General features: G+C 41.9%; 1 protein-coding gene across 1 annotated transcript in view; it reads right to left on the bottom strand.

Annotated features, from left to right (window-relative positions):
* Positions 1-48: 48 nt before the first annotated feature.
* The window catches only part of PSTK (phosphoseryl-tRNA kinase), a 29,833-nt gene continuing 16,900 nt past the window's right edge, over positions 49-12,981 (bottom strand). The window contains exons 5-7 of the mRNA XM_082632024.1: positions 4,750-4,825; positions 4,130-4,223; positions 49-611 (exon numbers count right to left, since the gene is read on the bottom strand). Coding sequence (XP_082488150.1) covers positions 412-611; positions 4,130-4,223; positions 4,750-4,825 — 370 coding nt within the window. The 3' untranslated portion in view covers positions 49-411. The remainder of the gene's footprint in view (positions 612-4,129; positions 4,224-4,749; positions 4,826-12,981) is intronic.

Below are 12,981 nucleotides of genomic sequence, written 5' to 3'. Positions count from 1 at the left end.
TGTAAAATGTTAATTTTTTTGGAAGATTTTATGGCTACCTTGCTTTGGGTTTGTAGAGTGCCTTACCCATGAGAAGACGTTGCATGAGTTAAAAGCAAAAACAGTTCCATAATGAGCATCTTTTCTCCTTCCTAATTTCTTCTCTTTATTTAAGGTGTGACCCCTGCCCCCCCAACTGTTCTGGCACATAAATGAGGAAGGCTTCCTCTGATGCTTAATTATCCATGTCACATCTGACAAGTGACTGACTGAAGTAGTTTCTGTTATGACAAATGGATCTTTTAGAATGGACTGATTCCCCGCCCCCTTTGGCAATTCACATCATTGGCCTAGAAAACATCCAGTAATACAGAATTGTTTAAATTAGTTTGCAAAATCGTAACCAAAATGGCTTTGATTGGAAATCAAGTTTTAATGCTGCTTGGAAAAATACTTCTGTACAATGTTTTCTTTCTCATAATGAAAAAAAGAAATAACATCTGATAAGTCCATGGTTTGTTGAAAGCACGGGTATTTTTTGTTTCCTTGTCTTAGGTCTTCCAAAAACTCTGCTTTGAGCTTGTTAAGTTCTTCGGCTAGAAGTTTCAAGTTGTACGGAAACACCTGTCCACCTAAAATAAAGATGATCTCAACTTATTTGTGTAAATTAAATCAAGCTGGACTGATGACAGCAGGAAATTAATTTGATTACTTCAGACAAACCATTCAGATTCTTCGATAAATCATAATTGAGTTGGTGTCATATGTAGACTAAGGTCACATTAATGTGATACAGGCAGATCATTTAAATAACTTGCTATGACATGCGCGAGCAGAAAAGGCAAACCTGAAAGGGACTTCTTGTTGACAAAATAAGTTGACAGTCTTATTGAATTAACAGGTAGTAAGGCAAAAAAGCAGAGCTAGAAAATGACAATTTGGCTTTGAAGGTCTGATAGACAATACCTAGAACAGTTGTCCAATATAATTTTCTACAATGATGGAAATATTCTATATCTGCCCTATTCTATCAAGCAGCCACTAGCCATGTGGGTAGTGTGACTGAGATGTTTTTGTTGAACATCTTTACAGAGATATAAGTCACATAACATACAGTTTACCCATTTAAACTACAACTTAGTGGTTTTAGTATATTCACAGATACAAGCAACTATCACCACAGTCAATCTTTGAACATTTTTATCATCTGTACTCTTGGGTATCACCCTCTTAACTCCATTCCCCCTCTCTCTGCCCTCAATCCCTAAGCAACCGTTAATCTACTTGAGGTCTCTAGATTAACCCATTGTGGACATTTCACATGACTGGACTCATAATGTGTGCCCTTTTGTGACTGGCTTCTTGCACTTTGCATAATGTTGGTTTTTTTGTTTTTTGGGGTTTTTTGGGGTTTTTTTTGTTGTGGTACGCGGGCCTCTCACTGTTGTGGCCTCTCCCTTCGCAGAGCACAGGCACCGGACGCGCAGGCTCAGCGGCCATGGCTCACGGGCCCAGTCGCTCCGTGGCATGTGGGATCTTCCTGGACCGGGGCACAAACCTATGTCCCCTGCATCGGCAGGCGGGCCCTCAACCACTGCACCACCAGGGAAGCCCTGCATAATGTTCTTAAGGTTCATCCATGTTGTAGTACGTCATTCCTTTTTATGGCTGAATAAGCCATTGTGTGCATAGACCACATTTTGCTTGTCAGCCGGTGGGCATTTGGGCTGCTTCTACCTTTCGGCTATTGGGAATAATGCTGCTATGAGCACTTGTGTACAGATGTTTATAGGAACATTCGTTTTCATCTCTAGGTCCCGTGGTAATTACATTTAATTGTCTGGGGAACCGCTAGGCTGTTTTCCAAAGCAGCTGCACCACTTTACATCCCCAGCAGTGGTGTATGTGGGTTCTGAGTTCTCCACATCCTACCACGTGGACTTCTGGATTCTAGCTGTCCTAGTGGGTGTGCAGTGGTATCTCACTGTGGTTTTGGTTAGCACTTCCCTGATGACTAATGATGTTTTCATGGGGTTACTGGTCATTTGTATATCTTCCCTGAAGAAGTTTCTATTCAAATTCTTTGCCCATTTAAAAAACTGGGTTATTTTTATTATTGAGTTGTGAGAGTCCTTTATGTATTTCGGATATAAGTCCCTTATGAGATGTGATTTGCAAATATTTTCTCCCATTCTGTGGGTTGTCCCTTCACTTCCTTGATGGAAGGAGAACAATTTTTAAATTTTATTTAAGCACCGTTCTAGAAGCTAGTACCACCTCCTTCACACGCACACACAAAATTAATGGGTAGGAAAAGAGTCAAGAGTAATTCGGGCATAACCCTATGCCTCCTTCCCTTCATTTTATGGACAGGCAAATAGTTGAAAGAACTCGTACAACAATTTTTGTTTTCATTCTGATCTGATGCCATTTTTGTTCCAGCTCTCTTTTTCAAGCTTTGGATTACAACGCATAAATGGGTTGCAAGTTGCAACCAGTGTTTTTCTAAGATGGAATCAAATGGAACACAGTTCATTAAACATGTGAAGGTTTTGTGAAACTTGTTTCTATGCAGGAGTGTGTCTGTGTACTGGGCTACACACTAGGTTACAGTATTATAACCTGCTTACGGATCATGGTTCAAAAAGGTCTGAAAAGCAATATGGTTGGTATATTGTTTCTTTTTCCAATGTTCTAAGTTTTTGTAAAGGTATTAATAATAAATGTTGGTGATGTGGGGGAACATAACAGAAAGCACCAACTAGAATCAGACTTAGCTCAGCATCAGGTTGCCCAGGTACAATATTTAGCAGGTGTTAAGTTCAGCCTTGGGCAAGTTACTTATCCTCTCAGACCTTCCATTTCCTCATTTGTAAAATTACACTTACCTGATAGGATTCTAAAGACTAGAAACTATATTTATAAGGCACTTAGCATATAAAAGGAGTTCAAGAAATGTTAAGCTGCTGTTATTTTTTAAATCAAAGTTTAAATATAGCAAAGAGTTCAGTATTTAAAACCTGAAGGAGGGCTTCCCTGGTGGCGCAGTGGTTGGGAGTCCGCCTGCTGATGCAGGGGACACGGGTTCATACCCCGGTCCGGGAAGATCCCACATGCCGCGGAGCGGCTGGGCCTGTGAGCCATGGCCGCTGAGCCTGCGCATCCGGAGCCTGTGCTCCGCAACAGGGAGAGGCCACAACAGTGAGAGGCCCGTGTACTGCAAAAAAAAAAAAAAACCTGAAGGAATTATTTTATAAAAGTATAATTTATCACATATTTCATCTAAGTTCAGACTGACAATGTACCAAGCCTGTTCAAACTCCATGCTGATTTTACACCTGGCCCCTGACTCCCTCTCCCCATCCCTTACTTCACCCCAGACTCAATGGCTTCTTTTCTGTTCTAGAACATACCAACTCTACCTGTGGACTTTTGCACTTGATGTGTCCACTGCCTGAAACGATCCTGCAGGCATCAGCATGGCTTGCTGTTTCCTTTCATTCACACCTTTGCTTCAATGCCATTTCCTCTGAGAAGCCTTCCTGATTACCCTTTTAAAAATAAATCCTGGGCTTCCCTGGTGGCGCAGCGGTTGGGAGTCCGCCTGCCGATGCAGGGGACACGGGTTCATGCCCCGGTCCGGGAAGATCCCACATGCCGCGGAGCGGCTGTGCCCGTGAGCCATGGCCGCTGAGCCTGTGCGTCCGGAGCCTGTGCTCCGCAACGGGAGAGGCCACAACAGTGAGAGGCCCGCGTACCGCAAATCAATCAATCAATCAATCAATCAATCAATCCTCCCATCACTACCTTGCCTTACCCTACTTTACTTTTCTCCAGAGCACTGGCATATATTCATATATTTATATATTTTTTGTTTGTCTCCTCACTGTGATGTTCTGCTCCCTCTCAACTCCCCAGTATCCAAAATAAAGCCTAGTACAGAGTAGCCACTCAGTAAAAACCTATTGGATGGATGAATGCCTGGTTCCAGAGGTAGAAGTTTTAGCTTAATATAACCAAGTTGCATATTTAAACTGAAAACATGATGTAAACTTTATGAATGAAAGCAAATAAACTACCCATGTCCAGGGAACAAGAGTAGCAGGAAAGAATAGTCTCAACTAAATAGAATCTTAACTACTCAACACACCTTTCGCTTCCTTCATTGTCTGAGAGACAATTCTTCGGAGGGTCTGATCAGCTTGATGAAGAATGTTAGTTGAACAAATAATTCTGTCTGTTTCCTAGGTAATAGACATTGTTATTGGAACAGTTATCTAGTTTTACAAAAGAAATAACTAAAGTGTAGGGGATGCATAGGTGAAGAGATACTGAAAAGGAAACGTGACTTTTCTGTTTCAGTTGTTCTTCCCTAGGAGAGGGTCTAAACGAAATACATCCAGTTGTAAACTGGGTTCCATGTAGGCAGTATGCTGGTAAATGTCTAAGAATGGGCTCTCAAAAACACAAACCTATCCATAGTATTTTGTCTGTTTCTACAGTGTAAATATTCCCATCCATGCCCACTTCGAGCTACCAACATGTCAACAGGCTCCAACGTTTCTGAAAATTTAACAGTCTTTGACCAGGCAGTGCAAGCTCCCTGCAGAGTACCACTGCATCCAGGTGTCAGGAGCTGAATGCTGGTAAGATGCCAAGGCAGGGACAAAGTGTCTCTCACATGTTACTCATATTGTACACTCAGGTCAAAAAGATCTTCCTACAAAAAGTTCCTTCTCATTTATACTAAATCTAAACTGGAAGACTTACCTTTTGTTCCACATTCTCCTCCATGTACTTTATTGGATTTTCCAAAGCAGTAAGCAGTAAATCAGTCAATTTCAGTCTATAAGAGAAGGTAGGATAAAATAAATCCTTATATCAAACACCTGTTTTTAAAGAACTTGTGTTTATGGGTACTAAGCTGAATTCTAGAGGAATGAAAGTGGTATATCCAAACTCCTGAACAAAAGGGGAAAAGCAAAGTGATTTGGGAGCTACCTTCTACTTGCAAAATTAAAATGTAGAAGCTCAAAACAAGTGATAAGCCCCCCAAATCCCCTCATGTAAAAAATATTAATTTCCAAAGACTCATATCAATAAGGTTTTAAAAGACATTCTCTCTCTTCCCTCATTAACTGCTGAACTTTAGGCTCCTAGAACTTTATATTCCCTAAAGGAGGCTTAGTCTTTATTTTCTGGCTTCTGCTCATTTACTGGATGTGAATTTGCAAAGTTCCCCACAGGACAAGAGGTCATCGAGGGTTGCAGCAGAATTCATTTATTCATTTAACAAATATTTATTGAGCATCTTCATATATGAAAAATGTACAACTATGTGCGTGAAACTATGTGCTAAGCTGGGGGTGTAGCAAGATCCCTACCCTCTCTAAGCCTGATAAGATAATGGAGAGAGACAGAGAATAAATAAATAAGCAAAAAATAATAGTTTCAGACAGCGACAAGTGGATAAGTGAGCAAACAGGAAAGCCAGTGAAGCTTACATACGTGGGAAGGGTAGAGGGGACGGCAAGCACTATGGCCCCGAGACAAGAACAAGCTTCTCGTGTTCATGGGACAGAAAAGGCCAGTTTGGTTGAAAAGGAGCAAGGGGAGAGTTGTGGGACATAAGGCTGGGGAGTTAATCAGGATTAGAGCTGGGGGGCGGGGAGGATAAATTGGGAGGTTGGAATTGACACATACACACTACCATATATAAAATAGGTAACTACAAGGACCTACTGTAGAGCACAGGGAACTCTACTCAATACTCTGTAATGGCCCATATCGGAAAAGAATCTAAAAAAGAGTGGATATAGGTGTAGGTATAACTGACTCACCTTGCTGTCACCTGAAACTAACACAACGTTGTAAAGCAACTCCAATAAAAATTAAAAACAAAGAAATTTAGGGATCAGATTTAAAATTCCAAAAAAAGGAAAAAAAAGAAAGTACTGAATGTCATGTCTCTGAGAATATAAATTATGAAGTCTGTCACTCAAACATCATGTGCACGACAGGCAGATTTTCGTCTGATGAGATTTTTAATTATACGAAGTGAAAACTTTTAATGTAATCATGAGAGAGTGACATGTCAAAGTAAAGCTCTAATTTAAGTTTTCCAGAATAGTCTCATCTTAAAAAACAAGATTCTTTTCCCCCCAGCGTTCCACTCTCTCTGTTTTTGCTGACCTAAACTTTTCCTCCTATGAGTCACCAAACTAGAAAAACAAAACATCTTCCTTGAATGGACATATTTTATTTATTTTTTTTTTTCAGTACGCCTCTCACTGTCGTGGCCTCTCTCGTTGCGGAGCACAGGCTCTGGACGCGCAGGCTCAGCGGCCATGGCTCACGGGCCCAGCCGCTCCGCGGCACGCGGGATCCTCCCGGACCGGGGCACGAACCCGTGTCCCTTGCATTGGCAGGCGGACTCTCAACCACTGTGCCACCAGGGAAGCCCCCGAATGGACATATTTTTAGTAAAAGAATAGAACGTTAAAAAAAAAAAATCAGGGTGAGAGTGTGCAAGTTATGGTAAGGAGTTTAAATTTTACTCAGATACAAGGAGTAGCACTGAAGAAACGTAAGCCAGTGAAGTCACTGAATTAAACCTTCACCTCAACGTGATCTTTCTCACAAAGAAAAGAGCCCAGGTTCTGGAATGAGTGAGACTGCAACGGGTCCAAATCTTGGCTCTGCCATTTACTATCTGGATATGTTACTTTACTTACATGGGCCTCAGTTGACCCATCATGAAAGGGGGATAATTGTATCTGCCCTCAAAGGGTTGTTGTGAGGACTGAATCAGATTATACATATAAAGTGTTCAGAACTTGCCCAGGACATAGTATCTGCTCAACAGCTGTTGCTGCTAATAGTAGTACTAGTAGTAGCATTGGTAGTGGTACTGGTAGTGGTAGTGGTAACAGGAATAGTGGTAACAGCAGTAGTGGTGATAGTAGTAGTAGTAGTAGTAGCAGCAGCAGCAGCAGCAGCAGCAGTAGTAGTAGTAGTAGTAGCAGCAGCAGCAGCAGCAGCAGCAGTAGTAGTAATTAGTAGTAGTAGTAGTAGTAGCAGCAGCAGCAGCAGCAGCAGCAGCAGTAGTAGTAGTAGCATTGGTAGTGGTAGTGGTAGTGGTAGTGGTAACAGGAATAGTGGTAACAGCAGTAGTGGTGATAGTAGTAGTAGTAGTAGCATTGGTAGTGATAGTGGTAGTGGTAGTGGTAACAGGAATAGTGGTAACAGCAGTAGTGGTGATAGTAGTAGTAGTAGTAGTAGTAGTAGCATTGGTAGTGGTAGTGGTAGTGGTAGTGGTATCAGGAATAGTGGTAACAGCAGTAGTGGTGATAGTAGTAGTAGTAGTAGTAGTAGTAGTAGCATTGGTAGTGGTAGTGGTAGTGGTAACAGGAATAGTGGTAACAGCAGTAGTGGTGATAGTAGTAGTAGTAGTAGCATTAGTAGTGGTAATGGTAGTGGTAGTGGTAACAGGAATAGTGGTAACAGCAGTAGTGGTGATAGTAGTAGTAGTAGCAGCATTGGTAGTGGTAATGGTAGTGGTAGTGGTAACAGGAATAGTGGTAACAGCAGTAGTGGTGATAGTAGTAGTAGTAGCAGCATTGGTAGTGGTAGTGGTAGTGGTAGTGGTAACAGGAATAGTGGTAACAGCAGTAGTGGTGGTAGTAGTAGTAGTAGTAGTAGCATTGGTAGTGGTAGTGGTAGTGGTAGTGGTAACAGGAATAGTGGTAACAGCAGTAGTGGTGATAGTAGTAGTAGTAGCAGCATTGGTAGTGGTAGTGGTAGTGGTAGTGGTAACAGGAATAGTGGTAACAGCAGTAGTGATAGTAGTAGTAGTAGTAGTAGTAGTAGTAGCATTGGTAGTGGTACTGGTAGTGGTAGTGGTAACAGGAATAGTGGTAACAGCAGTAGTGGTGATAGTAGTAGTAGTAGTAGCATTGGTAGTGGTACTGGTAGTGGTAGTGGTAACAGGAATAGTGGTAACAGCAGTAGTGGTGATAGTAGTAGTAGTAGTAGTAGTAGTAGCATTGGTAGTGGTAGTGGTAGTGGTAGTGGTAACAGGAATAGTGGTAACAGCAGTAGTGGTGATAGTAGTAGTAGTAGTAGTAGTAGCATTAGTAGTGGTAATGGTAGTGGTAGTGGTAACAGGAATAGTGGTAACAGCAGTAGTGGTGATAGTAGTAGTAGTAGTAGTAGTAGTAGCATTGGTAGTGGTAGTGGTAGTGGTAGTGGTAACAGGAATAGTGGTAACAGCAGTAGTGGTGATAGTAGTAGTAGTAGTAGCATTGGTAGTGGTAGTGGTAGTGGTAGTGGTAACAGGAATAGTGGTAACAGCAGTAGTGGTGATAGTAGTAGTAGTAGTAGTAGTAGCATTAGTAGTGGTAATGGTAGTGGTAGTGGTAACAGGAATAGTGGTAACAGCAGTAGTGGTGATAGTAGTAGTAGTAGTAGTAGTAGTAGCATTGGTAGTGGTAGTGGTAGTGGTAGTGGTAACAGTAATAGTGGTAACAGCAGTAGTGGTGATAGTAGTAGTAGTAGTAGTAGTAGCATTAGTAGTGGTAATGGTAGTGGTAGTGGTAACAGGAATAGTGGTAACAGCAGTAGTCGTGATAGTAGTAGTAGTAGTAGTAGTAGTAGCATTGGTAGTGGTAGTGGTAGTGGTAGTGGTAACAGGAATAGTGGTAACAGCAGTAGTGGTGATAGTAGTAGTAGTAGTAGTAGTAGCATTAGTAGTGGTAATGGTAGTGGTAGTGGTAACAGGAATAGTGGTAACAGCAGTAGTCGTGATAGTAGTAGTAGTAGTAGTAGTAGTAGCATTGGTAGTGATAGTGGTAGTGGTAGTGGTAACAGGAATAGTGGTAACAGCAGTAGTGGTGATAGTAGTAGTAGTAGTAGCATTGGTAGTGGTAGTGGTAGTGGTAACAGGAATAGTGGTAACAGCAGTAGTGGTGATAGTAGTAGTAGTAGTAGTAGTAGTAGCATTGGTAGTGGTAGTGGTAGTGGTAACAGTAATAGTGGTAACAGCAGTAGTGGTGATAGTAGTAGTAGTAGTAGTAGTAGCATTAGTAGTGGTAATGGTAGTGGTAGTGGTAACAGGAATAGTGGTAACAGCAGTAGTCGTGATAGTAGTAGTAGTAGTAGTAGTAGCATTGGTAGTGGTAGTGGTAGTGGTAGTGGTAACAGGAATAGTGGTAACAGCAGTAGTGGTGATAGTAGTAGTAGTAGTAGCATTGGTAGTGGTAGTGGTAACAGGAATAGTGGTAACAGCAGTAGTGGTGATAGTAGTAGTAGTAGTAGTAGTAGCATTAGTAGTGGTAATGGTAGTGGTAGTGGTAACAGGAATAGTGGTAACAGCAGTAGTCGTGATAGTAGTAGTAGTAGTAGTAGTAGTAGCATTGGTAGTGGTAGTGGTAGTGGTAGTGGTAACAGGAATAGTGGTAACAGCAGTAGTGGTGATAGTAGTAGTAGTAGTAGCATTAGTAGTGGTAATGGTAGTGGTAGTGGTAACAGTAATAGTGGTAACAGCAGTAGTGGTGATAGTAGTAGTAGTAGTAGTAGCATTGGTAGTGGTAGTGGTAGTGGTAACAGTAATAGTGGTAACAGCAGTAGTGGTGATAGTAGTAGTAGTAGTAGCATTGGTAGTGGTAGTGGTAGTGGTAGTGGTAACAGGAATAGTGGTAACAGCAGTAGTGGTGATAGTAGTAGTAGTAGTAGTAGCATTAGTAGTGGTAGTGGTAGTGGTAACAGGAATAGTGGTAACAGCAGTAGTGGTGATAGTAGTAGTAGTAGTAGTAGCATTGGTAGTGGTAGTGGTAGTGGTAGTGGTAACAGGAATAGTGGTAACAGCAGTAGTGATAGTAGTAGTAGTAGTAGTAGTAGTAGTAGCATTGGTAGTGGTACTGGTAGTGGTAGTGGTAACAGGAATAGTGGTAACAGCAGTAGTGGTGATAGTAGTAGTAGTAGTAGCATTGGTAGTGGTAGTGGTAGTGGTAGTGGTAACAGGAATAGTGGTAACAGCAGTAGTGGTGATAGTAGTAGTAGTAGCATTGGTAGTGATAGTGGTAGTGGTAGTGGTAACAGGAATAGTGGTAACAGCAGTAGTGGTGATAGTAGTAGTAGTAGTAGTAGCATTGGTAGTGGTAGTGGTAGTGGTAGTGGTAACAGGAATAGTGGTAACAGCAGTAGTGGTGATAGTAGTAGTAGTAGTAGTAGCATTAGTAGTGGTAGTGGTAGTGGTAACAGGAATAGTGGTAACAGCAGTAGTGGTGATAGTAGTAGTAGTAGTAGTAGCATTGGTAGTGGTAGTGGTAGTGGTAGTGGTAACAGGAATAGTGGTAACAGCAGTAGTGATAGTAGTAGTAGTAGTAGTAGTAGTAGTAGCATTGGTAGTGGTACTGGTAGTGGTAGTGGTAACAGGAATAGTGGTAACAGCAGTAGTGGTGATAGTAGTAGTAGTAGTAGCATTGGTAGTGGTAGTGGTAGTGGTAGTGGTAACAGGAATAGTGGTAACAGCAGTAGTCGTGATAGTAGTAGTAGTAGTAGTAGCATTGGTAGTGGTAGTGGTAGTGGTAGTGGTATCAGGAATAGTGGTAACAGCAGTAGTGGTGATAGTAGTAGTAGTAGTAGTAGTAGTAGTAGCATTGGTAGTGGTAGTGGTAGTGGTAGTGGTAACAGTAATAGTGGTAACAGCAGTAGTGGTGATAGTAGTAGTAGTAGTAGTAGCATTGGTAGTGGTAGTGGTAGTGGTAGTGGTAACAGGAATAGTGGTAACAGCAGTAGTGGTGATAGTAGTAGTAGTAGTAGTAGCATTGGTAGTGGTAGTGGTAGTGGTAACAGGAATAGTGGTAACAGCAGTAGTGGTGATAGTAGTAGTAGTAGTAGTAGCATTGGTAGTGGTAGTGGTAGTGGTAGTGGTAACAGGAATAGTGGTAACAGCAGTAGTGATAGTAGTAGTAGTAGTAGTAGTAGTAGTAGCATTGGTAGTGGTACTGGTAGTGGTAGTGGTAACAGGAATAGTGGTAACAGCAGTAGTGGTGATAGTAGTAGTAGTAGTAGTAGTAGTAGCATTGGTAGTGGTAGTGGTAGTGGTAGTGGTAACAGGAATAGTGGTAACAGCAGTAGTGGTGATAGTAGTAGTAGTAGTAGCATTGGTAGTGGTAATGGTAGTGGTAGTGGTAACAGGAATAGTGGTAACAGCAGTAGTGGTGATAGTAGTAGTAGTAGTAGTAGTAGTAGCATTAGTAGTGGTAATGGTACTGGTAGTGGTAACAGGAATAGTGGTAACAGCAGTAGTGGTGATAGTAGTAGTAGTAGTAGTAACATTAGTAGTGGTAGTGGTAGTGGTAGTGGTAACAGGAATAGTGGTAACAGCAGTAGTGGTGATAGTAGTAGTAGTAGCAGCATTGGTAGTGGTACTGGTAGTGGTAGTGGTAACTGTAATAGTGGTAACAGCAGTAGTGGTGGTAGTAGTAGTAGTAGTAGTAGCATTGGTAGTGGTAGTGGTAGTGGTAACAGGAATAGTGGTAACAGCAGTAGTCGTGATGTAGTAGTAGTAGTAGTAGTAGTAGCATTGGTAGTGGTAGTGGTAGTGGTATCAGGAATAGTGGTAACAGCAGTAGTGGTGATAGTAGTAGTAGTAGTAGTAGTAGTAGTAGCATTGGTAGTGGTAGTGGTAGTGGTAGTGGTAACAGTAATAGTGGTAACAGCAGTAGTGGTGATAGTAGTAGTAGTAGTAGTAGCATTGGTAGTGGTAGTGGTAGTGGTAACAGGAATAGTGGTAACAGCAGTAGTGGTGATAGTAGTAGTAGTAGCAGCATTGGTAGTGGTAGTGGTAGTGGTAGTGGTAACAGGAATAGTGGTAACAGCAGTAGTCGTGATAGTAGTAGTAGTAGTAGTAGTAGTAGCATTGGTAGTGGTACTGGTAGTGGTAGTGGTAACAGGAATAGTGGTAACAGCAGTAGTGGTGATAGTAGTAGTAGTAGCAGCATTGGTAGTGGTACTGGTAGTGGTAGTGGTAACAGGAATAGTGGTAACAGCAGTAGTGGTGATAGTAGTAGTAGTAGCAGCATTGGTAGTGGTACTGGTAGTGGTAGTGGTAACAGGAATAGTGGTAACAGCAGTAGTGGTGATAGTAGTAGTAGTAGTAGCATTGGTAGTGGTAGTGGTAGTGGTAGTGGTAACAGGAATAGTGGTAACAGCAGTAGTGGTGATAGTAGTAGCAGCAGCAGCAGCAGCAGTAGTAGCAGTAGTAGTAGTTAGTAGTAGTAGTAGTAGTACTAGTAGCAGCAGCAGCAGCAGCAGCAGCAGCAGTATTTCACAGAAGCCTGGGAAAGGTATATTTGTCACATCATCTGTCAACTTCCAATTCAGGGCCACCAGACTTCAGACTTCAGTCATAGCCATGCTGTGACTATTTTGGGCCATATTCTTAAGACCCAAGACAAAACCGCAGATTATGTTCAGGGTTGGTACTGACACTGGCAACGCTCACACTCCTCCTTGCTTCTAGCAAGAGCTGGCCCCCGGAGCAGTGATGCTCACCTTAGGCTGCTCTCATGGGCTAAAATGGGGTACCTCAATGCCTCAACCAGCCATTCACTTGCGAAGGAAAACAGTTTCAGTATTCCAGAAAGAGTAGCCATCAATTGGCTACATGCTCGCCTTCTCAAAGTTTCAAGAGATTATGAGAAGTTAAAATTAGAAATCTCAGCCATAGCTTATTTCATTAACCCTATAAACAACAGTTACTTAAATCGAATTTTTTCTTTTTTTCTTAGAATGTTAGAGTATTACAAAATCCATGGGAACTGTATCCTGGAAACAAAACATTTTGAGGAATGAGTTTAAAAAATTAGCCTTTTAAAAACTGCTGATCTGTGACTTCCCTGGTGGCGCAGTGGTTAAGAATCCGCCTGCCAGTGCAGGGGACACGGGTTTGAGCCCTGGTCTGGGAAGATCCCACGTGCCGCGGAGCAACTAAGCCCA

The sequence above is a fragment of the Mesoplodon mirus genome (genome assembly GCF_964341445.2).
Source record: "Mesoplodon mirus genome assembly, chromosome: 2".
In the NCBI taxonomy this organism is placed as follows: Eukaryota; Metazoa; Chordata; class Mammalia; order Artiodactyla; family Ziphiidae; genus Mesoplodon; species Mesoplodon mirus.
Note: the sequence above shows the minus strand (reverse complement) of the source record. Positions and strands in the feature narration are given on the sequence as shown.